At 38.8% G+C, this 27,924-nt stretch overlaps 1 protein-coding gene across 1 annotated transcript; it reads left to right on the top strand.

The window, feature by feature from the left end:
* Positions 1 to 27,411, top strand: LOC122899142 (guanylate-binding protein 4-like). The gene is made up of 13 exons (XM_044236776.1): positions 1 to 131; positions 5,961 to 6,156; positions 10,121 to 10,248; positions 12,221 to 12,330; positions 12,544 to 12,740; positions 15,209 to 15,454; positions 16,360 to 16,640; positions 19,175 to 19,387; positions 20,456 to 20,558; positions 20,886 to 21,079; positions 21,938 to 22,028; positions 22,437 to 22,633; positions 27,346 to 27,411. The coding sequence occupies exons 2-13, from the start codon at positions 5,967 to 5,969 to the stop codon at positions 27,409 to 27,411; spliced, it is 2,016 nt and encodes a 671-aa protein (XP_044092711.1). The 5' UTR covers positions 1 to 131; positions 5,961 to 5,966.
* The last annotated feature ends 513 nt before the right edge of the window (positions 27,412 to 27,924 follow it).

Below are 27,924 nucleotides of genomic sequence, written 5' to 3'. Positions count from 1 at the left end.
TGTAATATCCGGCAGCTCTCCCGTTTCCAAAGGGAACAGGCAGCTTCCTGAGAAGCCAGACGCAGGCGGAGCGCCTGAGCGGAGAGGGAGAGCGCCGAGAACTTGTGCCCTGACTGCAGTGCTCGCGCCACGTAAGTTCGCTCCTAAACTTGGTTTTGTTCGGCCGTTTCGGCTTCGAGAAAAGCACAGGCCCAAGGGCAGGGCAGCGGGAAGGCGGCGGGAGGCAGGCGCGGGGAGCTTAGCTCCCGCCGCTCAGCTTGTCCCAAGGACCGGGACGCCCGCGGGGCGACCCCGGTCGCGCCGCGTACCGGTAGGCGCCGCAGCCCCTCAGGCGTCACGGGCAGCCGGGAGCGAGAGAAGCACCGGTGCCTGCCGCCGGGGCTGCAGAAGGGGACTGAAGTCCTCCTCGGGCAGGACGGAGGCACCTTCCACTCCCGCCGTCCGTCCCCTAGGGGCACTGGGTGGTGTCCTCCCTCCTGAGGCGTGTCCTGCCTGCCCCCTACCGGGCACCGGGAAAACAGCCTGGATGACCCTTGTGTCACTGACCACTAACATCCCGGAAGATGACTTCTTGTGTGTGTGTACTAGTAACATGTAATATTCCGTAGAGACAGCAGTGGTGTATGGAGTTATTCAATCTCACGCTAATGGATTGTTAAAAATAATCCTACGGTTTAAGCGTGTTTATTCTGCACTGTTTATAAATGTGTGTTCCATACACAAACTACATCAGAGTATCTTGTAGTATTTGTTGAAAATATGGATTTGGGGCATTTTTAACCATCATGCGAGATGATTCTTATAGACCATAACTTTTGTAAACCATTGACTAACTCCGTCTAGTAGAACCATCTCATTCTATTTCATTTGGATTTAGAATCATCTTAGCTTGGATACCTCAGTCCTGCTTTGCAGCTAAAATAATAATAATAATAATAATAAGCTTTGTAATCCATATATTCCTCCCCAAAGGTTTTAAAAATATTAAGTCCAAGAAAAGAAATCTGCAATTTGTCCTATAGTACACCAGCAAAACTCTTGCTTTACTCCATATTTTTTAACTCTCTAGCACCTAATGAACTGATTTTTTTTTAAGAAAAGGATTTTTATTTAGCCTAGATTTTTGGTAATGTACCCCTGATAAAATGTACTGACACAATAACTCATTGCCTCAGTTGCTAATTACAGAAAGAGTATATTAGCTGTTGAAAATTAGAAGTAATTCATTGACAGCCTATTCATTGTTAGTCTATACAGTTATAGATGAAAAAGGAATTATTATTTTACCCTTATTATTGATAAGAAAATCAAGGCTTGGGACACCTGGGTAGCTCAGTTGATTGGGCATCTGCCTTGAGCTCAGGTAATGATCCTGGGATCCTGGGTGAGTCCTGCATCAGACTCCCTGCTGAGTGGGGAGTCTGGTTCTCCCTCTCCCTCTGCTCTGCCCCTCCCTCCCTCCCACCCCATTCTGCTCTCCCACCCCCTCCAGCTTATAAGTCTTAGAAAGAAACAGAATCAATCAAGGCTTACCCAGTCCCTTTTTCAAGGTTTCACAGACAGTAGGTGATTTGAACCTTCTAAGTTGAACCTGATAGCCTGACTCTAGATGCTGTGCTGGGACACCCAAAGATGGCTCTGTGCTCCTCCTGCTGGCTCCCCCTGCATCAGTGACCTCCATGTCAGCCCTTTGTGCTGTGCCTCTCTTGCCTGTTCTTCCTTCTCCTGAGATGTACCCTTTCCTTGTTTGCATCCGTCCTTGTTTCCTTCGCACTCACATTGACTCCTGGATGAGAGAAGTGTCACTATTTCTGTCCAAAATGGTCCTTCGCGTGCATTTGGAATTCTATCTTTTCTGTCTCCTCAGATACGTACAATGCACCAGCCATGGTTTTAAGTTGTCATAACTGTCATGAATTATTTAATACTCCCAGTGACCTATAATGTAGTTACTATTAGTATTACCACCTTATGAGATTACACACAGAGGCACAAAGAGATTATGTATTCTTTTCGTGGTCAAACAGCTAGTAAAGAATGGATCCAGTATAGGAACCCAGGCGGTCAGGCTCTAAACACAGCATATTATGGTGCCTTTCTTCAGTTGTCACTCTTGTTCCTGCTCTAGTTTTATTTCTACTGGAGCTCACCCCCTCTATTACCAGTGCCTTCAGGCAGCTTTGTATTATAAGCTGAAAGGCCTGGGTATTTGCCATGCAGTTAATAATTTTTTGTTTCTCACAGGAAATAAATGGACAATGTCTAATTTCACAAAATGTAGAGACAAAACAGAATGTTGAGAAGTGTATGCAAAAGGTTTCTTTATCCTGAAGTTATGCTTGGTTGCTCTTTAGTATTTCATTTAGTATCTCAAATGAGGTAAGAGAGTTGTTGTTACATGTTGACAATAGTTTGTCCTGTATGATACAAGATTGAGCTTAAGTATTGTACAAACTTACAACAATGGCACAGGAAGCAGATGCTCAGTCGTGTGGAGGGAGCTCAGCTTTGACTTATGGGCTAAACTTTGGGGCACCTTCGAGCCTGACAGTGTCTTCCACTTGGGCTCCAGGACTGCCTCAGTCACTGTCAAAGAAACACCTCCTTGGATGGAAAGCTGGAAACAGTGGGAACACCACTGCTCAACACTGTCATAGAAAAAATAAAGGGAGAGTCAAAGCTGCACGATTGATCTCTCTTTCTATGTCTCATGAAATGCTCTACTCACTGAGAGGAAAATATTCAAACTTCCCCAGATATGGGACTCTGTCAGATCTAGGCAGAATCTTAAACATCCACACAACTGACTCACTTCTCTGTAAGCCTATAAAAAAAAATAAAACATTATAAAGCGTACAAATGTCCTTTTCTTACAGTTTAATAAATTCTGTTTTAAGAGAGAGCTCCATTCTTTGCCACTCTCCTCTCATGTTACTCAGGTATCCCCCCAAGCTCTTTTCTCCAGCAGTTCACTGTTTTCATCAAGCTCACTGATGACTTCCATTATGTCTCTTTCTCAGGGAGACCATCACTAACTACCCTATGTATGAATTCAACCCTAACACCGCATATCCCTATTGCCTGCTTATTTCACACCCTGATAATTTTTCTCTAGAATATTCATCATCATCTAACATTTCATATATTACATGTATCATATAATATGTATGTATATGTTTATATATATAATTTATATATGTAATATATTTTGCTTATTAGAGGTCTTCTCCTAACAGAATAGAGCTCCATGAGGCAGGAATTTATATCTATTTTGTTCATTGCTGAATATAGAGCACCTAGAATAATGCCCAGCACATGGCAGGTATACAACAAATATATAAGTTAAATTAATGATTATTCACAACCTAAGAATATCTTTAGTCCTTCTCTTATATAAACTCCATATATTTAGTCTTTCTGGTCACCTCCTTCTTCTTGATACCCACACCACCTACCCTTCTGAGACACATAGGCTCTTGGAACTCATTTTATGTATTCGTGTGGGAGATAAAAAAAAAAATCCTTGCTGTTTTGATGCATATACTACAACTGCTCATATCTTACTTTACCAATAGATCTTTCTCCTAGTTGCACATCAGTTCAAATGAGCAAATGTTCATGTAGTGCCCAGTAGGTGCTGAGAATTGTGGAGGCCTTACCTTCACTGAACTTAGTGTTAAAAGATTCAAGTGAACATGACAAAGTATGGGTTGAATGCTTACCAGCCCGTAATGCTTTCATTCAGGTCTACACAATTCTATTTAATGTCTATGAGTCTATGAGTATATCAGAACTAAATATTTCTAAAAACGTCAACACCCACGAAAAACAGACTTGTATTTTTCTTTTTGACGTTTACCCAGGTGTCCAAGGTAAAAAAACCAAGGAGTCACTTTAGATGCCTCTCTCTCATTTTAATCTTCCAAGTCGTCACACATGCTGTCTCTTCTCATGTTTAACCCTCTCCTGTTGTCATAGTTACCAAATTGTGTCTTTTGATTTCTTCTTTCAAGCTATATTAGAGCACCTTTCTTTTACTGGACACTATGCCATGCATATGTCTATCATGGCATTTCTCTACTTATGCTGCCTGACTATTGCCTGTCTTCTCCAGTATACCCTAAGCTCTTGAGGTATAATTGTAGTAACTGAACTCTGAGCTGAAGGGATGTGTGATCATCATGATCAGTTATCCACGAGATATCCTTAAAGGAAGGTGACCTAGCCTCCTTCCTCCTTTCTTCTTCTGCTGGTTAGAAGGGACATGTGATGATAAGTCAACTTGTACCATGAAATGGCATTGTTAAAAGATGGCTAAGCAAGAAATAAAAGGAAACTTTGCCCCTGGTGACTTTGTGAATTATAATCTTTATCTTTGTTGACTTGTGACAAAGGGTAGTACACTTTCAGCTTTTTTTTTTTTTTAAAGATTTTATTTATTTATTTGACAGTGAGAGATCACAAGTAGGCAGAGAGGCAGGCAGAGAGAGAGAGGAGGAAGCAGGCTCCCCGCCAAGCAGAGAACCCGATGCGGGACTCGATCCCAGGACCCTGAGATCATGACCTGAGCTGAAGGCAGAGGCTTAACCCACTGAGCCACCCAGGCGCCCACACTTTCAGCTTTTTAAACAGCGGTTTTCTAGGCTTTTCTGTTATTCGTAGAGGAAACAAAGCCTAGCTAATATAGATTCTAAGGCACTTTGAAGGTTGGAACTCTATCTTACTCATTTTTATATCCCCAGCATTGAACACTCATCAATTATATAATGAATTAGATAGTGATTAGGTAATGAATTAGGTAATAACTTAGACTGGATATCAAAGTTATGCCTTTTGTGGGGCACCTGGGTGGCTCAGTGGGTTAAGCCTCTGCCTTTGGCTCAGGTCATGATCTCAGAGTCCTGGGATCCAGCCCCACATTGGGCTATCTCCTCAGCAGGGAGCCTGCTTCCCCTTCTCCCTCTGCCTGCCTCTCTGCCTACTTGTAATCTCTATCTCACTGCCAAATAAATAAATAAAATCTTTTTTTAAAAAAGTTATACCTTTTACAAAATGTAAGATGAACTGAAGTCTCCAGTGAGACATACATCCTGTAAATAGAGGGGTTGGTCTGGAAATAGATTGGTGGCTTGATGACTGTGCAGGAATAACAGGATATGTTTAGATCACACTATGTATTATAATGACTTCATACCTAATGAGTCAATAGAGAACCCTGCAGTTTCCCCATCAAGAAACTTACCTATTTGCTAAATGTGTATTTGAGGAAATTAATTCTGATAGGTTAGATTTTGGAGTAGTTAGTGCAGTGAGATTGCTATTCAACTCTTGCTTTTGCCACTAACTGACCATAAAGCCTCTACCAATCCTTTAACTTAAATATCTATACTATCATTACTTCATCCAGTAAGAAAAGATAAAATTATTTAACTTCCAGGGATTTTTTTAAGGAAAAAAAGATATATACATATATGTCTTTTTTCTTTAAAAATTTTTTTAAAAGATTTTATCTGTTTATTTGACAGAGAGATAGCACAAGTAGGCAGAGCCGCAGGCAGAGAGAAAAGGTGAAGCAGGCTCTCTGCTGATGCGGGGCGTGATCTCAGAACACTGAGATCATGGCCTGAGCCAAAGACAGCTGCTTTAACTGACTGAGTCACCCAGGCACCCCACCTTAAAAAAATTTTTACCAAGGCTTTTTATGCAGAGGGATTCCCGAGCAAGAACGTTATTTTTAGAGAACAGAATCACTGGAGACAAATGATACATATGTGCCATCATAGATAATGCTAGGGATTATGGGCATGTTAGAAGAAATCTGTGATCTACTGGTGGCAGGCTGTATACTTCTCCCTTAAAAACGTATAAAACGTAGGAAGTAGATATGCACGTTCCTTGAATAACCATTAAAGATGACTTTGGGATCTTATATTCTACTGAGAGGCTCTTCTGCATTTCAGGTCACCATGACATCTGGACCCACCATGACAGAACCCATTTGTCTAGTAGAAAACCACGGAGAGCAGTTGAATGTGAATCGAAAAGCATTACAGATTCTTGACAAGATTTCTCAGCCTGTGATGGTGGTAGGCATTGTAGGGCAATACCGGACAGGAAAATCCTACCTGTTGAACCGCCTATTAGGACAGAACCATGGTGAGTGTTGTCCTGGGACTGGAGTCATTTGCTTGGAACCAGTGATACTGCAAATTGGTCATGCTCCTCTGATGTCATCTAAAGGAAGAGGCTGACTCTGCCCAATAAAGAAAACTTGTAATATTGACCATCTAATGAACAACCTCAACCCCATTTGTTCATAAAACCTCTTTTCTCCAATAATGAATGCCATTTTCCACACCCTATTAGAGATCCAACCCCCCTCCCCCAACTAATTCCTCTGGATCCCATCCACTCTTCTCAGAAACTCAGCTTCTACTACTACTTCCTTTCTTTCTCCTGTATCACTCCTGCCAAACCTGTAATGTCATTTCAAGAAACTTCAAATTACTTTAATATTTACCACTTTTGTTAGAAGAGGAAAGGAAGAGAAAAAGGGGAAAATCTTTTTTATCCTATATGTCATTAAAGCTACCATTTTATTTTTCTGCTCCATGTCAAGGCAAAATTTTCATAAACTATAACCCCTTCTCTCTCTTTTTTTAGCCTTTTCAAATATGTGAACTTTAACACATACTGAAGAGTACCTAAAACACAGTGTACAAGAAAATGAATGAAGTGAACACCTGTGTGACCATGGCTTGAGTCAAGAAATAAATCATTGCGGGGCGCCTGGGTGGCTCAGGGATTAAGCCGCTGCCTTCAGCTCGGGTCATGATCCCAGGGTCCTGGGATCAAGCTCCGCATCGGGCTCTCTGCTCTGTGGGAAGCCTGCTTCCTCCTCTCTCTCTGCCTGCCTCTCGCCAACTTCTGATCTCTGTCTGTCAAATAAGTAAATAAAATAAATCTTTAAAAAAAAAAAAAAAGAAAGAAATCATTGGTGGGGCATCTGGGTGGCTCAGTTGGTTAAACATCCAACTCTTGATCTCCACTCAGGTCTTCAGCTCAGGATCATGAGTTTAAGCCCTGTGTTGGCTTGAGCCTGAGTAGGCTTTTATTTTAAGCCCTACTTACAATAAAAATTAAAAAAAAGAAAAAGAAAAAGAAAAAAAATCATTGTCAACACCCAAAGGCCCAAACCATACCCTCTCACACTCTCACTAGTGCTCACCGATGTTTTGATTTTCATGATACTTATTCCTTTGCTTTTTAAAAATGGTTTTATAGTCTATGTTTGTATTTCTAAAGCATACTTTATTTTGGACTGCTTTTAAAATTGACATAAATGGAATTTAATCAAGTTCTAGTCTCAGATCACAGCTCCAAATGTGAAAATTTGTCATTCTTTTCCATTCCTGGTCCCCAGCATTTACTCCTAGAACTTGTACCTCTCTTCCCACATAAAACAATTCCACACTTAAAGAATCTTGATGGGGGCAGAGACTACCTCCATCCATAGAGGGGAGAACCTACTTTACCAGTCTTGCAGTTGGACATGACAGGAAGCTTCAAGAGTCATATGACCACCTGCAACTCTGACTCAAAACATGTGATAGACACACTGGGACAGTGTCCGTGCATTGGGCACAGGTGGTCTGAGCAGTGTCACAGTAGTGTCATGCAGCCATCAGGGGCTGCAGAGAGAGCAATCCTAGCCTCAGTGTCCAGTGTCAGTGCTGTGGACAGTAGCCAGACACTGGCTCTGTGTGCGCCTCCATTAAGGTCCAGTGTCGATTCTGCTACCGGCTGCGTAGCCTCAAACCTGTATTGTGGCTTTCCTGGAAATAAAACAAGGTCCCATTTAAAAAAAATTTTTTTTCTCTTTTCAATTTTTTATTTAAATTCTAGTTAACACACAGTGCAATATTGGTTTCTGGAGTAGAAGTCAATGATTCATCACTTATATACAACACCCACTGCTCATCACAAGAAGTGCCTTCTTTAATATCCATCTCAATACCCATCCCCTATCTAGCCCATCTTTAAGAGTCTCTTATGGTTTCTTTAAGAGTCTCTTATGGTTTGTTTTCCTCTCTCTTTTTTTTTTTTCTCCCTCCCATATGTTCACCTGTTTTGTTTCTTTAAATTACACATATGAGTGAAATTATATGGTATTTGTCTTTCTTTGACTGATTTATTTTACTTAGCATAATACATTCTTAGCTTTATCCATGTCCTTGAAAATGGCAAGGAATGAAAGTTTGACTTCTTCCTAGCCCATTCAGATGCCTTTTATTTCTTTGTGTTGTTTAGTTGCTGAGTGGCTAAGACTTCCAATACTATGTTAAATAATAATGGTAAGAGTGCACATCCTTGTCTTATTCGTGACTATAGGGGAAAGGCTCTCAGTTTTTCCCTATCAAGGGATATTAGCTGTGGGTCTTTCATATATAGCCTTTACGATGTTGAAGTATGTCTCATCTTTATATACTTTACTGAGGGTTTTTATCAAGAAAGGACACTGTATTTTGTCGAATGCTTTTTATTTTCTTTTGCATCTATTAACAGGATCATATGGTTCTTATTCTTTCTTTTATTAATGTGAATTAATAATTAATAATTAATAATATAATAACAATTAATAATTAATGTGAATTAATACTTCTTTTATTAATTAATTAATCTTTTATTAACCCTTTCTTTTATTAATATCACATCAACTGATTTGTGAATACTGAACCAGCCTTGAAGCCCAGGAATAAATCCCATTTGGTCATGGTGAATAATTCTTTTAATGTACTCTTGAATTCAATTTGCTAGTGTCATGTTGAAAATTTTTACATCCATGTTCATCATGGTGAATATTGGGATATTGGCCTGTAATTTTCCATTTTAGTGGGGTCTTTGTCTGGTTTTGGAATCAAGGTAATGCTGATTACCTGGTAGATTGAGTTTGGAAGTTTTCTTAAATGGAATTAAATTTTATGTATTTTTTGATGTGTTCTTTTGCTCAACAAGAAGTTTTTAAGATTCATCCATTTTTTGTATGTACCTATAATTTATTTCAAGGCACTATAGTAACTTTTATCTTTTTTTTAAAAGATTTTATTTATTTATTTGACAGACAGAGATCACAATTAGGCATAGAGGCAGACAGAGAGAGACGGGGGAGGAAGCAGGCTCTCTGCTTAAGCAGGCTCTCTGCTAAGCAGAGAGCCCGATGCAAGGCTCGATCCCAGGACCCTGGGTTCATAACCTGAGCTGAAGGCAGAGACTTTAACCCACTGAGCCACCCAGGTGCCCCGTAACTTTTATCTTTTATGAACAAAATTGTCTTAGATATTCTTGTAATTTTATCCTGATGTATAGGTACACAAACTTCTCATATAATATATCCTGAAGTGGAATTTCTACGTCACAGAGTATTTGTTTCTTTAGGACTTCCAGATAATATCAATGTCTTTTTCAACTCTCTGTTCAAGTTACATGTTTATTAGCAGCAATTAAGAATTCTCACATCCGGGATGCCTGGGTGGCTCAGTTGGTTGGACGACTGCCTTCGGCTCAGGGCGTGATCCTGGAGTCCCGGGATCGAGTCCCACATCAGGCTCCCAGCTCCATGGGGAGTCGGCTTCGCTCTCTGACCTTCTTCCCTCTCATGCTCTCTCTCACTGTCTCTCTCTCTCAAATAAATAAATAAAATCTTTAAAAAAATTAAAAAAATAAAAAATTAAAAAAAAAATTCTCACATCCAAAGAAAAATTTTTGACTTTTACTGCTATGATGACTACTTGGATCTATGTCATGTGCCTCACTATAAATAAGGTTGAGTACACTTTCACATATTATGTGCCCTTTGTAATTCCTATTTTGTTAAATGCCTGTTGAAGTCTTTTTAAAAAATTGTAATTGAATTGTCTTGTTTAGTTCTTACTGATTTTTAGGAGAACCTGCCTCTGGCCCCATTAGTCATTAGTCATTTATTTCTATGTAGACCATGCAGCCCTGATTTTCCAAATATCTTACCTCCTCTCTGGCTCAGCAGCAGTAGGTGCTGAACTTTGGTCCACTAAACTCTAAGCATCCCCATACATCCATGTTGCTTTCTTCTATTCTCTTGCAGGCTTCCTCCTGGGTTCCACAGTGAGGTCTAAAACCAAAGGTATTTGGATGTGGTGTGTACCCCACCCCTCCAAGGTGAACCACACCCTGGTCCTTCTGGACACTGAAGGTCTAGGTAATATAGAAAAGGTAAGGCAAAGGGGGAATCTTGACTCTACTTTTCATTCGCTACCTCAATTCAAGTTCTATTACCTATTCTTAAAAACCCTAAACCCAAGTATGAAAATGAGAATATATTTCTCCCTGAACTTACTTTTCTGGTCACCTCAAGTATTGGGGTATATAATAATAACATCTTCTTACTTTTAACAGTTGGATAAACATACAGTTTAGTAAATACTTAACCAAACAACTGAATTCCCGTGTTCTGTGCTAAGTACTACAGATACTGCAGCAAATAGGGCAAATGCCTAGAGCTTAACTGCAAGAGACAACATGTACACAGTGTGATCCGTACGGGGAACCATGCGTAGATGTAGGCAACTAATCCAATCACATGGCTTCAAAAAAGCTTCCTGGAAGAAATAATATGTAAACTGTAACCCATGAAGTCAGTGGGACCTAGCAGTTCAAGTATATGGATGTGATTTAGAAGTAGGGGATGTGGGGCGCCTGGGTGGCTCAGTGGGTAAACCTCTGCCTTTGGCTCATGTCATGATCCTAGCTAGGGTCTTGGGATCAAGACCCCCATCTGGCTCTCTGCTCAGCAGGAAATCTGCTTCCCTCCCCCACCCCCCACCCCCCGCCTGCCTCTCTGCCTAGTTATGATCTCCGTCAAATAAGTAAATACAATTTTTAAAATTAAAAAAAAGAAGTAAAAGAAGTACGAGATATGAAATAGGTTTTCAGTAAAGTAATTTATTTAAATCCTCTTCAGACGAAGTTTAGCTATGCCAGGAGCATTCATGAAGGGTTTTAGTTCAAGTCTCTGATTTTAGAGATTACTTCTTCTCTGACTTCTATAAGAGAATGACCTTGACCCACTGAAATTATATTACCTGATATAATCTTACATATTTTCTCTTTATACTATTAAGTGAAACAAATTATTTCTCCTTATTTTACATTACTCTGAGCCTATATTCAAAGTAGCATTGGTAAATATCTGGCTTCCATAAATGTGGGGAGAAAGTATTCAGAGATTCTGTGCTCAGCTTTAAAGCTCTTAACAGTAAATTCAATATAAAAGCAAAATGATTCTCTTGATGTTGAAAACGATTGTTATTTGGCCCAAATCCTGCTTAAAAAAAAAAAAAAACGCAATCTACGTTGGATACTTTCAGGGACAATAAGGAATTGAGGAAATAGTTTTTTTCCCGAAAATATGAAAAAGTTTTCTAGTCTTCCAGTTCAGATCTGATAAGCACAGACTCTAGATACTGCATTTGTACAAGGCAACAGGATATACTGTGTTGTAAACTGCTGATGGCAGCAGAACCAGTGGCTAACACTAAAATTGTGGAATGCTTTGAGATATCTGACTCTATTTTCCTGGTCTTCAAATAATTTCAGGTCTTCCCCTGCAAGTTGGTTCCAGTTTTGCCCTCCATATCCAAGACCCCATAGTGACCCTATAGTCACTTCTTGCTCTGAAGTTGCACAATTCTTTTTTCCATGTGAGAGATTATAAGTTTGGTTGCCTTTATCTGCCCCTTCTTAAGTCATCTTAAGAACAATAACTTTTGCATCCATACAGCCAAATGCAGTAGGTGCATTTAGGTGCCTAAAGAGTAGTTGTAGAATTTTTTTGAATAACATTTGTGTTGCAAATATAGATAATATGAAGAAAAATTTGATAGAGGAATAATTGCTCACATTATTGTATGTCTGCTGTATTCTAGGGACTGCATTAGACGTTTTACCCATATTGACAATGTCATTTACTTCTTTTAATAGCTAAGATACGGGGGCCCTGAGAGGGTACTACGTTAACACTAAAAATGAGATTGAATTTATTATTGTCTTCAAAACTTGTGTTCTTTGTCCTAAGATTTCAGCAATATATAGTAAAAAAATAATAAATGAAAAACTGAATGAATGAATAAATCAATGAGTGCATAAATAGCAGCCTTCAAAGTCTCTTGTCTAATGTGCTTTCTAGGTCGACCCCAAGAATGACTCATGGATCTTTGCCCTGACTGTGCTTCTGAGCAGCACCTTGATCTACAACAGCATGGGCACCATCAACCACCAGGCCCTGGAGCAGCTGCAGTATCCTTTCAGGGACCAAAACACCAAATTTCATTGAGTTTACGGGAATTGCCATTCTCAACTGAAACTGTCATCTTTTCTGTGACTTTATTGTCATGGTTGTAGAAAGGAGTGAGAGGGACCCGGAATAAAAATTAGTGCTTATAACATTTATTTCTATCTGAGATCTGGAAATTGTGATGTAAAGTACTTGTTCCTTAGCTAAGTTCCAAGCTATGTGACTGAACTATCACAGCTAATCAGGGCGAAGTCATCCTCAAAGTTCAGTGGGGTAGACGACTCTGCCAACTTTGTGAGTTTCTTTCCAGATTTTATTTGGGCTCTACGAGATTTCACACTGGAAATGAAGATAAATGGACTCTTCATAACTGAAGATGAGTACCTGGAGGATGCCTTGAAGCTGCTTCCAGGTCTCAGAGTATGGCTTAAATGGTGGCAGATTTTTTAATGATGGGATCTACTGAGCCCTGTCATTCAGCATTTGACATAAATGTTTATTTGAATTTGGACTGAAGCCAGTGCTAATGGTGATTGGGCTTTGTGGGTTATTATTACTTTAAAGTCTTTAGCAATTGGAGCTTAAGCTCATTAAAAAAATTCGGGACCCAATATTAGATCAGATAATTTAATGCTAATTGATACCATGAAAAAATATTTCCAGATTTCAATCAGTGCTATAACTTCTTTTTTTTTTTACATGGTTATAAGTGTCATTTTTAAAAAAGATTTTATTTATTTGACAGAGATCACAAGTAGGCAGAGAGGAAAGCAAGAGAGAGAGAGAGGGAAGAGAGAGAGAGGGAAGAAGGCTCCCTGCTGCGGGACTCGATCCCAGGACCCTGAGATCATGACCTGAGCCGAAGGCAGCGGCTTAACCCATTGAGCCACCCAGGTGCCCCATTGCTATAACTTCTTGAGGCCCAAATACTTTTGTGGCTTGTTAAGTGTTCTTCCTTTTTTTATTGGAAAAAGAAAAAATAGTTCATCAGATTGGAAATTGCTAAACAAAATCACATTGAAATCAATTACTTATTTTTAAAATGTATTTCAGTAGTAATAATAATATAGTAATCAAAATGGTAGAATAGTATATTTTAATAGTGTTGGCTTATTAGTAGATTATCTGATCTAATTTATCTGATTAATAGATTATCTGATCTAATATTTGGGCCTGAATTTCTTTAGTGAGCTTAAGCTCCAATTGCCAGAGATTTTAAATTAATAAGTAAAGTTATAATATTTAATAATTATATTTACTAGTACCTATAGAGTTATATTCTCCACAGAAAGGATATTTGCAAACTAAAAGGTCTAGAAAGAATGTTGACATATCTTTCCTGTAAAGCTGTCAGACCTTCATGTTACCTTCCTTATAACATCATCCTTACACAATATTCTATTTTTATATTATAAATTTGTTACATGTATTTAGCAAAGTGGATAATAGACGACATCTATAGAGATAGGGAACATTCATTTTTATTTATTCATTGAACAGCTGATATGTGCTACAGAATTGCTCTGTAAGATCCTATGAAGTCTGAATTGATCTGATATAGGGAAATAATGAGATCTCAAATTACATTTAGATTAAAGTATACTTTAGAGATTTTAATTAAAGGAATCTCTAAACATATTTGTGGTGTGACATATTTTTGGCTTATGCTTATAAAAATTTTTCTTTTTTTTTTTTTTTTCCAAAAATTTTTCTTTGTTGACCTGGATATCATCTATTTCCTTCCTGACATTTTCCCCAGCAAATGTTACCCTTTTGCCATGGCAAAATTCTATACCTTTCTTCCTCTGACTTCATTCCTTAACTGGAAGGCTGTACCTCCCACTCCCCTTCACCCATTTTACTCATCCCCCACCACCGTCCTTTCTGCAACCACCAGTTCTCTGTATTTATGGCCCTCTGACTTTTTTTCTTAGTCATTCAATAAACATTAGATTCTTAATCCATGGGACCCCATAAAAATGCCAGGGAGACTAGCATAAGTTTATTCCCTTGTGCTGAATGCCTCCCATTCCTCTCCTGAAGTACTTCCCTGACTCTAAGCTCTGTTCAGAAAGGAATTTTCCTTGACTTTGGTAAATTAGCACAATTCAAATTTACAAAGCTCATGATTAGAATAAAGGAGATTCAGTGATTTCTTTTTTTACTCTGAATTTTAGACATTTTTTTCTTACCTTGATATTATTCATCCTCCACCTGATATTTTTTTTATTTTTTTTTATTTTTTTTTAAAGATTTTTATTTTTATTTATTTGACAGACAGATCACAAGTAGGCAGAGAGGCAGGCAGAGAGAGAGAGGAGGAGGAGGCAGGCTCCCCGCCGAGCAGAGAGCCCGATGCGAGGCTCGATCCCAGGACCCTGGGATCCTGACCTGAGCCGAAGGCAGAGGCTCCAACCACTGAGCCACCCAGGTGCCCCCTCCACCTGATATTTTAACAAGCAATATCTTACTCTTCTTTTGGTATTATTTTATTTTAGGGTCCATATTTCATATCTAATATGGGGACAGTCAAATCACAAAAGGAATTCTTACCATTTTTTTTGGTTCCTCACTCATTTGATAAACATTTAATGAATATGTCAACCACTAAACTCCATAACAGTACTAAGGAAACCAACCATAACTTGCTTCAGTTGGGACTGATGCCCCTCCTACTCCCCTATTTCCTTGGCTCTGCTCCATGTAGAAATGGAATTTCCTTGCCTGTGATGATGGCCCAGATTGATTTGAAATGATTGGGTTAAAGGAGATTTATAGGCACAGGAAATGCCATAATGCAAAGATGCCTGGAAATGAAAGTTCTGACTCCCTTACCTAAAGACCACTTTTCAGTGATCAGTTTTTTTTCCATTTTTGCAGGCACAAATCCCAAAATCCAGAATTCCAACATGCCCAGAGAGTGTATCAGGCAGTTCTTTCCAAAACGGAAGTGCTTCGTCTTTGACCGGCCTACAAGCGATAGAAATCTCTTATTCCATCTTGAGAAGGTGCCAGAAGACAAGCTAGACAGTACTTTCCAGGAGCAATCAAAGAAATTCTGTACCTATATTTTCAATCACACAAAGACCAAGACCCTAAGAGAGGGAATCACTGTCACTGGGAGCCGTGAGTCACCTTTGTCCCAAAGCATGTCTCTGTGTCAGTGTGTGGTGGTGCTTTGATGAGAGCCTGGATTTGTCAGTAATTTTGTTTACACCTGTGTGTAACTATGGAGAAGCAGATGTTCATGGCCTGAAAAGAAATCCATGTGTGTTTACTCATTAAAGTCTCCCTGTGTGAGGGTCTGCTGAGACCTGATATACCTCAGGAACATAAGCCACTAATCCTAAGAAGACAAGATGGTGTTAAAGAGAGGACATCTGTATATTGAGAAATCCTATGGGATAACTTCTTGTCTTGAAGGAGATAGCAGGTTATTTTGTAAATTTACATGAGTCAGGTCATAAAGAGCAAGCTATGAGTTCCTGCAAGACCACTGAGAAACAGAATTATGTGTCATCTTATGTGTAGGGCAGGCTTTGTGGGCATGTAACTTACGCAGTCCTATAGTATCCTGTGTGGAGATGGACCCATACTTGCTTTAAGATCCTCTATCTCTGTTTTGAATTCTCGATCATGTTCAACTAGGTGTTCACATTTTTTGTTTTGTATCGGGGCACACACATTATGCTGCTGGTCTTGTTTGTGTCTATTACTTCACCTATGTAATCTGTTCCTTTACATTCTCATGAATGGGAAACCATTTTTCCAGTACACAGGTGCATATTGTATAGTTGGTAATTTGAATTGTGCTGTGAGAAAATGGAGAACAATAAAAGAAAAAACAGGAAAACAATAATCCTGTTAGAAAGGAGTAGATTCCCAAAAGGAGAAAATAAAATTTCCTTGTAAATAAGGTGGGGCTTTTAGATCTTAGAATGATCTTAGAATCTTAGAATGATGCTTCATAAAAAGTATAAGCTACTGATTGAGACCTTGGTATTTATGCTTAAATTCCCTGGCTTGTACAGGGCTGGGGACTCTGTTGATAACCTATATGGATGCCATCCATCATGAAGCAGTTCCTTGCTTGGAGAACGTGGTGACAACTCTGGCTCAGATTGAGAATCCAGTGGCCGTGCAGAAGGCAGCTGACCACTACAGAGAGCAGATGGCCCAGCGACTGAGGCTCCCCACGGACACGCTTCAGGAGCTGTTGGATGTACATGCACACTGTGAGAGGGAAGCCATTGCAGTGTTCATGGAGTACTCCTTCAAAGACGACAAGCAGGAGTTCCAGAAAAAACTCATGGTAATTGTCTTAGCATTTAGCACTCCTGATTTCTCTCCTTCGGAAATCATGCTTAGAGCCTATATATTTTTTTTTATTTTTTCAATGTATTTATTTTCATAAAAACAGTATTCATTATTTTTTCACCACACCCAGTGCTCCATGCAATCCGTGCCCTCTATAATACCCACCACCTGGTACCCCAACCTCCCACACCCCCGCCACTTCAAACCCCTCAGATTGTTTTTCAGAGTCCATAGTCTCTCGTGATTCACCTCCCCTTCCAATTTACCCCAACTCCCTTCTCTTCTCTAACACCCCTTGTCCTCCATGATATTTGTTATGCTCCACAAATACGTGAAACCATATGATAATTGACTCTCTCTGCTTGACTTATTTCACTCAGCATCATCTCTTCCAGTCCCGTCCATGTTGCTACAAAAGTTGGGTATTCATCCTTTCTGATGGAGGCATAATACTCCATAGTGTATATGGACCACATCTTCCTTACCCATTCGTCCGTTGAAGGGCATCTTGGTTCTTTCCACAGTTTGGCGACCGTGGCCATTGCTGCTATAAACATTGGGGTACAGATGGCCCTTCTTTTCACGACATCTGTATCCCTGTGGTAAATACCCAGGAGTGCAATGGCAGGGTCATAGGGAAGTTCTATTTTTAATTTCTTGAGGAATCTCCACACTGTTCTCCAAAGAGGCTGCACCAACTTGCATTCCCACCAACAGTGGAAGAGGGTTCCCCTTTCTCCACATCCTCTGCAACACATGTTGTTTCCTGTTTTGTTAATTTTGGCCATTCTAACTGGTGTAAGGTGATATCTCAATGTGGTTTTAATTTGAATCTCCCTGAGGGCTAATGATGATGAGCTTTTTTTCATGTGTCTGATAGCCATTTGTATGTCTTGATTGGAGAAGTGTCTGTTCATATCTTCTGCCCATTTTTTGATGTGTTTGTCTGTTTCGTGTAGGTTGAGTTTGAGGAGTTCATTATAGATCCTGGATATCAACCTTTTGTCTGTACTGTCATTTGCAAATATCTTCTCCCATTCCGTGGGTTGCCGCTTTGTTTTTTTGACTGTTTCCTTTGCTATGCAGAAGCTTTTGATTTGGATGAGATCCCAAAAGTTTATTTTCGCTTTTGTTTCCTTTGCCTTTGGAGACATATCTTGAAAGAAGTTGCTGTGGCTGATATCGAAGAGATTACTGCCTATGTTCTCCTCTAGGATTCTGATGGATTCCTGTCTCACGTTGAGGTCTTTTATACATTTTGAGTTTATCTTTGTGTACGGTGTTAAGAGAATGGTCCCTCAACTCTACGGTCAATTAATCTTCGACAAAACAGGAAAAAATATACAGTGGAAAAAAGACAGTCTCTTCAATAAATGGTGCTGGGAAAACTGGACAGCTATATGTAGAAGAGCCTATATATTTTTTATCAAATAGTTCATCTCTTTATCCTGGTTAAAGGAGCCTGGATTGGGGCACCTGGGTGGCTCAGTAGGTTAAGCCTCTACCTTCAGCTCAGGTCATGATCTCAGGGTCCAGAGATCGAGCCCTGGAGCCCTGGAGATCGAGCTCTACTCAGCGGGGAGCCTGCTTCCCCCCCCCCCTGCCTGCCTCTCTTCCTACTTGTGATTTCTGTCAAATAAATTAATAAAATATTTTTTAAAATAAATAAAGGAGCCTGGATTGTTGTGAGACAGAGCTATACAGGCTATAGATTACCCTTTTACTATAACATAGACATTTTATTAATTTTCTGCTGCATTAAAAATTGCCATGAGGGGTGCCTGGGTGGCTTAGTTGGTTAATCATCCGCCTTCAGTTCAGGTCATAATCCCAGGGTCCTGGGATCAAGCCCCACGTCAGGCTCCCTGTTGAGCAGGGAGCTTGCTTCTCCCTCTGCCACTCCCCCTGTTTGTGCTTTCTCAATCTCCTCTGAGGAAACTCTACATCCAGGCACAATTCAACTTTCTCTTTTTCATTGTTGATGGTTGGGTCACTGTCAATCATACTAAAGCAGAAGTAAAATTGGAGTTTATATCTTACAACCCCATCATTTTATAGATGATAAGCCTGAATCCAAGAGAGTTTAATGGGCTTTTGACAAGTAACAGAATCAATCAGAACTAGGACTGAAAGTCTCTGGGGATGCTGGGTTGGCTCAGTTGGTTGAGTGTCTGACTCTTGATTTTGGCTTAGGCAGTGATTTCAGGTTTGAGGAACTAAGCTCCCCACAGGGCTCTGTGTTCAGCAGGGAGCCTGCTGGAGATTCTTTCTCTCTCCTTCTCCCTCTGCCCCTTCTCCAACTTGCATGTGTGTTCTTTCTCTCTCTAGGTCTCAAATAAATAAATTTTTAAAAGAAAGAGAGAGAGAGAAAGAATGAACGAACTAGGACTAAAAGTCTCTTGACTCCTGGTCCATTCCATGTTCCAGTCTACTCATAGGTGATCATGATGCTTTTCCTAAGAGGATGACATTGGACTTTCCCTCCTAATAGCTTCTTTCTAATTGACTTCTTCATAATTTCCCTGGCAGGAGACCATAGAGGAAATAAAGGAAGATTTCTTGCTGCAGAATGAAGATGCATCTGTCAAATATTGCCAGGCACAGCTTAAGCAACTTTCAGAGTCCTTGATGAAAAGCATTTCAAGAGGAACTTTCTGTGTTCCTGGAGGATATCATCTTTACTTAGAAGAAAAGGAAAAGGTTGAATGGGACTATAACCAAGTGCAAAGGAAAGGGGTTAAGGTGAGGAATAAAGAGAGAGGGGTGGTTGTCAAAATCCTAGAGTCAGAGAGTGTTGCTTTTTCTGAAAATGTAAGATCACAGCACCATTTTAAGGGAAAAAGCAGAGCATGGCCATATCGCCACCCTTTTAGTTTTTATTCACAATTAGGTATATATTGTTGAAGAGATTAGAAATATTTCTTCCAAAAAAATGGTGTAGAATTGGGAATTCTGGATTAAAGAGAACAATTTTGCTTTATCATACAATGTGATAATTTCTTTGCTGAGTATAGAGTATACAAAGAGTAAAATAACAATCTTTGTTCCAAGATGTCTTCTTTATTTGAAGACAAATAATTGGGTAATTGTATGATTATCATACATTCATGAACAGATAGTGAAAATAATGGTAATGATTATGATGACAATAACAATGATTTTAATAAGGCTAACATATACCATGCATATAGTAAGTAACCCATAGATAGGTACTTTCGTTGGACTGTCAATTTAATGCTCAGAATATTCTTATAATTTAGATACTATAGTTATGCAGTCAAGAAATGTGTTGTACAAAGAAGTAAACAAGTTGCCCAAAATCGTACTACCAGCAAGTGGGAGAGCTGGTAGGGCAGCTCAGAGTAATTGACTATCTTCAAAACTGGAAATGTAGCTTGGCAAAGCACCCTGTAAGAGGAGTAAGAGATATAAGATGCAAGTATCCATAAATGTTATCCTAGTTAAGAAAGGGTAGATAAGCATCCTTTCTGTCAGAAAAGAGATTGAGCAAATGTTTGAGAAAACAGGGGTCCCTGTTTATACATGCACAGAAATCTGGCTGTACCTGGGGTAGATAGTGGAAGGCCTCCCTGGAGAGAAAGATGGAGTACTAGGAAGGAGGCCACAATAGAAGGTTTCAGGTATCCCAAAAGAACTCAGAATTTATATTGGACCCACGGAAGGAAAGTAGTAAGGGATATCTAAGCAAATACAAAACTTACAAGGCCAGATTTATGACTTCATAGAATGATAATTTCCCTAAAAAGACAAGATCTTTGTTACATGACATGTCTCTCCTTGTTTCTTCAGGCAAATGAAGTTCTCCAGCACTTCTTACAGAACCAGGTGGCAGTAGAGAACTCCATCCTGCAGGGAGATGTTGTCCTCACCTATCAGGAGAAGGCCCTAGCAGGTACAGGTGCAGGGTTGAGCTCATAGCAGAGTGGGTAGGTTTCTGCAGTAACTTCAGACATAGATGAGAGCAAAACCTTCCTGAAACAAAGAGCTTCCTCTCTTTCTGTGAAACAGCACTGCTAAGTATAACAATCGGAGCTGGCTTTTTAAATCTGGCAGCCAAGGAGGGTCATCTTGATCACTTTCTGAAATGTGCTCTTGGTAACTCACATAGTTCTGAGGTTTCTCAGCTACCTTTTCAGAGTCAGTTTGGTATCTCTACTGAGTAGGTGAGAATCAGGTCTGACTTTTGTTTTCTTCTCTCTCTAAAACATTTGTGGAACAGCTGAGTTTGCTTTGAAGGAGGCAGCTGAGAAGGAAGTAGAGCTTCTAAGTCAGAAATACAAGGAGCAACAGCAAAAACTGGAGGCTCAAGAGAGAAGCTTCAAGGAAAATATAAAGCAACTGAGAGATAAGTTGGAGAGAGAAAGAGAAAGCCTTCAGATGGAGCAAGAAAAAATGTTGAATCACAAGCTGAAGGTATGTCTGCACAGAGCCTGGGCAGTGCCCAATGGACAATGCTATGGTTCCTCAGGAGAAGGGCCAAACCTAATAAAAATTATGATCCCAAGGAGAACCATAAAGACATGATTCATTGAAACCTCAGATCCGTCTGGACCCTGCTGAGGCCCTTAAACCCACAAACTCCAGTGCCTTATGTAACGTGAGAATTTGTCGTGTGCAATTAACATCCCTGAGGCTGCTGGGCTGCTCTTTATAGTGATTGTTAGGGTGATCTCTTTGGGCCCCAGTTAAATAGGGCCTCAGTCCACTAGTCCTTAGGATTCTTGATTGAACCATCAAACAGACCTGTAAGAACTCCATCTTGTCTTAAAAGTATCAGATTAGACTTGAAATATAGGATTCCAAAAGCTCTAAAATGTATTACATTTGTTTCCGGATATGTGTGAGTTATCCTACAAAGCACAGAGGAAAGTTAATTCTTCAGCTCAACCTGGAACTTGATAAGCAGCAATCTAGAGGGAGGCAGCAGTTTCCATTATCTGTTAGACATGTGTGTTCAGGCTGCCTCGGTGGGACTGAAAAATAATTAGAATTAATCCTACATCACTCTGAAGGGCATCCTCAGTGCTGGAACTCCTCTTAAGAGGATAGTTCTCTGGTCTGACCTAGCCTGACCCCACTCCCCTCGTAGTTGAGGGACTCCTGGGAAGGTGTAAATTATGGATACTCCCAGTCTCCAGGACTGACCCATCGAAAAGCACTCTCAGGTGATAGAACAGTAGACACAGTGCTTCAGAGCTGAAACGATTGAACTCAAAACCCTTACTTTTGGTAATAGAGAACTTTCAAAAGTGGACTCCTTCTCTTTTATAGATCCAAGAAGAACTTCTTAATGAAGGATTCCTACAGAAATCTGAGGACTTGCATACAGAGATAGAGCTACTAAAAAAAGAGATTGCAGCGGGTAATGAAAATAAATATTCATTGGATCTATGGGTCTTTTATTTGATTGGTAAAGTATTAGGTGAAAAAATGCCAGGTCCTAGTGAGTTACCTGGTGTGGGGATGAAGATTGTGGACTCAAAATGACATAGGCCCAGAATTCCTTGAAGGGTTTCTATGATGCTCTGACTTACTTTGGAAGCATGTGTCATTTTAGTTTCTTTAACCTAAGTTTAAAGATAAACTGTGATTATCAATGATTACTAAGGTGTGACATACAAAAGTCAGACTTAATTTTGATCAAATTAAGGAAATAGTAAACAAGATTGTAAAAGAGAAGTGTAAGAAAAGGCCAGATTTGCAGTTGCAGCTAAACAAAATACTGCAAAATAAAATCATCAGACCTGATTGTTGCTTTCTTCTCTCTAAGGTGCTAAGCAGACTAAGGAGGAGGCAGCTGGGAAGAAACTGGAGCTGCTAAGATGGAAATACAAGGAGCAACAGCAAAAACTGGAGATTCAGAAGAGAAGCTTCAAGGAAAACTTAGCCCAACTGAGAGAGAAGTTGGAAAGAGAAAGTGAAAACTTTCAGGGGGAACAGGAAAAAACATTGAAGCACAAGCTAACGGTAAATCTGCACAGAGCCTGGGCAGTGCCCAAGGGACAATGCTGTGGTTCCTCAGGAGAAGGACCAAAACTAATAAAAACCATGACCCCATGGGGAATCATAAAGACCTATGATTCACTTAATGCCTCAGATCCTTGTGGATCCTGCTGAGGTCCTTAAGTCCACAAGACTCTAACCCTTTCTATAGTGTTAGTCTTTGAGGTGAACAAATGGCACCCACAGATTGCTAGACTGCTGTTTGTAGTGACTATAGTGTGCTTTCATAATGCCTGGAGTGAGTAGGATGTTAGTCCTATAATCCTTAGGTTACTAGTACAACCATCAGATATATCTAAAATCGATCCTCTGGGTTTTGTGTATCAGATTATGCTTGATGGGAAATACAAAATCCAGAAAGCCCTATAACTTGATGCATTTGTTTCCAGATCTGTGTGAATTACTCTGTAAACTATAAGGAAACGGTATTCCTTATTTCAACATGCAACCTGATAGCCTGTTTTCTACACATTGTTAGCAATTCCCATTTTTGTAGATGGCAGCCATGCTGCCTGAAGTAGAACTGAAAACTAGTTAGACTCAAACCTACATTCTCTCCCAAAAGGCATCATTAGAACTGGAACACATGTCTGTGATAGTTCTCAGTCTTGACTTAGCCTCAACATCTCCCCACCCTCAGCGAGATGATCCTGAGCAAATCATAGGAAGTTATAAGCCACAGATAGTCTTACCATAAGAGTCAGAACATGGAAATACTGAAAAATTCCATAAAAGAGCACTACAACAATAAAGAAGTGGATGGATATGCTTAGCTTAGCTACCAGTGTTAAATACAAAACCCAACTTGATTAGGAATTTTCAAAAGTGAACTCTCCCTTTTATAAGTCTAAAATAAAATGCTTATTAAAGGATTTTAAATTCTCAGATTACAAACAAAATAGACTTAGAATTCCTGTTAGGAAAGTATAAAATGAGGCTACTCATTTATGACATAACTCATGTTATGCTGTGACTCATTTTTGAGATATATGTGTCACGTTAGTTTCATTTAACAAAAGTTTAAAAAGTGATTACCTAAATATAGGAAGGCCTTACACAGACAAGACAAACCTACTAATGATTAAATTATTTCGAACAAGTGAGAAGCAGGTTAAAAGATGCAGTGGAATAAAAGACCAAATTTGCAGTAACATCAAAACGATATGATACTGCAGAATAAACTTATCATGAAGTATGTAAAGTTTTTATGAAGAAAAATTTTAAGTGCTATATAAGATACAAACATTGACAGAAATTAAAATGTCAGTGTTATTTAACTTAATATGTGCATTTAATTTGATCCAAAACACACATCAAACATAATTTTTCAGAAAGTAGAAAAATTAATTCTAAAGTTTTTATGGAAAGCCACAAACAAAAATATCCAGTGCAATCCTGAAAAAGAGACAAATGAAAGGGAACTAGCTTTAGCCACATGTCAAAACACCCCAACAATTAGCACTGTGGTACTAACATCTGAATATTGTAACAACCACAAAACAGACTTGAAAAATCAGTGCAAAGTCATGAGAAAATTGAACAGATGATAATTTAGGTGTATTCTTTTGTGAAGGAACATGGAATATTCAGCAAGTGGTGTTTGAACTATAGGTAGCCAACTGAAAAAGAAAAGTTGAGGTCTCATTTGTAGGTAATTTTCCAATGGTTCAAAGATATAAACATGAAAAACTATACCGTAAAATTAAATAATAGGGGGCAGTTAAAAAATAATATTGAAGTAGGTAGAACTTTTCTAAGTATGACATAATGGAAATAAAATATATTTTGCTTTTTCTCTTTGAGTGTAGTTGACACACAATGTTACATTAGTTTCAGTTATATAATATCATGATTTCTCAAGGGCTTTTTTTTTTTTAAGATTTTATTTATTTATATGAGATTGAGAGAGAGCACAAGAAGGGGAGGATCAGAGGGAGAAGCAGACTCCCTGCTGAGCAGAGAGTCCGATGCAGGGCTCAATCCCAGGACTCCAGGATCATGACCTGATCTGAAGTCAGTTGCTTAATCAACTGAGCCACCCAGGCATCCATGATTTCTCAAGTCTATACCTTGTGCTATACTCACCACAAGACTAGCAAGCATGTGTCACCATACATTGCTATTAAAATATCATGGACTATATTCCCTATGCTGTGCCTTTAATTCCCTTGACTTATTAATTCCATAACTGGAAGCTTGTATCTCCCACTTTTCACCCATTTTGTCCAATCCCCACCCCCTTCACTCTGATAACTGTCAGTTTGTTTTCTGTATTTTACAGAGCAGGTTCTGCTTTTTGTTGTTTATTCATCTGTTTTTTTTAGATTTTACTTAGGAGTGAAATAAAATCAAAACCTCCTTGCGATATTACCTCACACCTGTCAGAATGACTAGAATCAAAGACAAGAAATAACAAGTGTTGGCAAGGATGTAGAGAAAAAAGAACTCTCATACACTGTTGGTGGGAATGTAAATTGCTACAACCATTATGGAAACAATATGGAGGTTCCTTAAAAAATTAAGAATAGAAACACCATATAATCCAATAATTCCACTTCAGAGTATTTACCCAAAGAAAACAAAAACACTAATTCAAAAAGATATATGCCCCACTATGTTTCTTGCAGCGTTATTTATAATAGTAAAGATATGGAAGCAATCTAAGCATACATTGATAGATGAATGGTAAGGAATGCAATGGCATATTACACAGCCATTAAAAAGGATGAAATAGCACCATTTGAGACAACCTGGATGGACCTAGAGAGTATTATGCTAAGTGAAATAAGTCAGACTGAGAGAAAAGAAAATACTGATAAATTTGACTATTAGCTATCTAAGAAAAAAAATGTTCTTCATAGAAAACCATAAGCATATATATTGGCTAATTGGATTTAAATAAAACAAAAAAGAAAAAAGAAAAACATAAGCAAAGTAAAAATACAAATGGCAAAATGAGCAATACATTTTAATATCAGAAAAAATGATATAATTTCTTTAAGCCATTTTCTTTTCCTCACAGCTTCTTTAAAGTAGTGAAGAAAAAAACAGCCATGTCCCCAAAATGGACAAATATGTTAGAAGAAATGAAATATATTCAACTTTGCTAATAATAAGAGATGTGCAAAATAAAGTTATGAGGCTCCTGTTTCATCTTTAAGATTAGCAAAGAAAACACCTTTGGTTCTAGGTTGCCAAGGATTTGGAGAAATAGAAAATCTCCCATATTTTCTAGTAGGTGGAAATTGAAACAATTCTATATCAAGGTATTAAATGCACATACGTTTGATCCAGCAAGTTCAAATTTAGGAATTTAACTTATAGATATAATTGTCCATGTGCCAAATGTCATACATACTAAGGTATATGTTGTAGCACTTGCGTATGGCAAAAAAATCAGAAAAAAAATACCTCTCTGTTGGGTACTGGTAATAGAAATCATGGGGCATTTGTACAAAAGAATATTCTAGAGTTACTTCAATGGAAGGGAAAACTCTATTTGTACTAATATGAGAAAATCTCCAGATTTAGCATAAAGTGAAAAAACAAAGATGCAGACAGTATACATAGTTGCTATAAGTAAATTTAAATATAATGAATAGATACATCTATTTTATCTGTCTCACAAAGAACACAGAATGAACTAGTAACTATGGTCACAACTGAGGATGGACCTGGGTAGCTGACATGAGGCTTGAGAGATGGCCAACTTTACATCATATATCCTCTTCCATGCCTCTTCCATTTTATAGAGTATATATTTTTACATATTTAGAAATGAAGATGAAATTACTAAAATTAAAACTAAAATAATAATACATAGAATGGGAACAATTAATGACAGGATGGGAGCGTTTATCCTCCTTGAAATAACATACTCAGTGCAATAGAAGTGCTGATTACAACAGGGAACTGGAAATATGCATCCTAATCTTGTTTTTTTTTTTTAAGATTTTATTTATTTATTTGACAGAGAGAGAGAGATCACAAGTAGGCAGAGAGGCAGGCAGAGAGAGAGGAAGGGAAGCAGTCCCCCTGCTGAGCAGAGAGCCCAATGTGGGACTCGATCCCAGGAACCTGAGATCATGACCTGAGCCGAAGGCAGCGGCTCAACCCACCGAGCCACCCAGGCGCCCCCTAATCTTGTTTTAATTATGACCTTTCAGTATTCTAGTTTCTAATTTCTTTCCTTTTTTTTTTTTTTTTAACAGAGGTATAGTTGACATATGACATTATATTAGTTTTGGGTTTACAATATAATGATTCAACTTTTGTATACACTGGGAAATGATCAACACAAGTCTAGTTACCATGCATCCCCATGAAAATTTATAATTCTTTTCCTTATGATGAAAACTTAAGATTACTTTTTTGGTAACTTTGAAATGTGTATTACAATACTGAGAGCCATTTGTATGTCTTCTTTGGAGAAGTGTCTGTTCATGTCTTCTGCCCATTTCTTGACTGGGTTGTTTGTTTTTTGGGTGTTGAGTTTGGTAAGTTCTTTATAGAGCTTGGATACCAGCCATTTATCTATTATGTCATTTGCAAATATCTTCTCCCATTCTGTAGGTTGGCTTGTAGTTTTGTTGACTGTTTCCTTTGCTGTAAAAAAAGCTTTTTAGCTTGATGCAGTCCCAGTAGTTCATTTTTGCTTTTGTTTCCCTTGCTTTTAGAGCCATGTCTTGCAAGAAGTTGCTGTTGCCGAGGCCAAAGAGATGGCTGCCTGTGTTCTCCTCTAGGATTTTGATGGATTCCTGCCTCACATTTAGGTGTTTCATCCATTTTGAGTTTATCTTTGTGTGTGATGTAAGAGAATGGTTCAGTTTCATTCTTCTGCATATGACTCTCCAATTTTCCCAACACCATTTATTGAAGAGACTGTCTCTCCCATTGGATATTCTCTCCTACTTTGTCAAAGACAGGTTGAACATAGAGTTGAGGGTCCATTTCTGGGTTCTCTATTTTGTTCCATTGACCTATGTGCCTGTTTTTGTGCCAGTACCATACTGTCTTGATGATTACAGCTTTGTAATATAGCTCGAAGTCCAGAACTGTGATGCCTCAAGCTGTGATTTTCTTTTTCAACATTCCTTTGACTATTCAAATGTATGGTTCCATACAAATTTTAGAATTGTTTGTTCCAGCTCTGTGAAAAATGTTGATGGTATTTTGATAGGGATTGCATTGAATGTGCAGATTGCTCTGGGAAGCATAGACATTTTAACAGTTTTTATTAATAGAGACATGAAAAA

Source organism: Neovison vison, chromosome 2 (genome assembly GCF_020171115.1).
Source record: "Neovison vison isolate M4711 chromosome 2, ASM_NN_V1, whole genome shotgun sequence".
Lineage (NCBI taxonomy): Eukaryota > Metazoa > Chordata > Mammalia > Carnivora > Mustelidae > Neogale > Neogale vison.
The sequence above is the reverse complement of the archived record's forward strand: the minus strand, read 5'-3'. Positions and strand labels throughout refer to the sequence as shown.

Excerpts from the sequence above, each read along its gene's own strand:
- LOC122899142 (XM_044236776.1), top strand. The coding sequence starts at position 5,967 with ATGACATCTGGACCCACCATGACAGAACCCATTTGTCTAGTAGAAAAC. Across the intron at positions 12,331-12,543 it reads CAGGCCCTGGAGCAGCTGCA|CTATGTGACTGAACTATCAC; the intron begins GTATCCTTTCAG and ends CTAAGTTCCAAG. Across the intron at positions 12,741-15,208 it reads TGCCTTGAAGCTGCTTCCAG|GCACAAATCCCAAAATCCAG; the intron begins GTCTCAGAGTAT and ends CCATTTTTGCAG.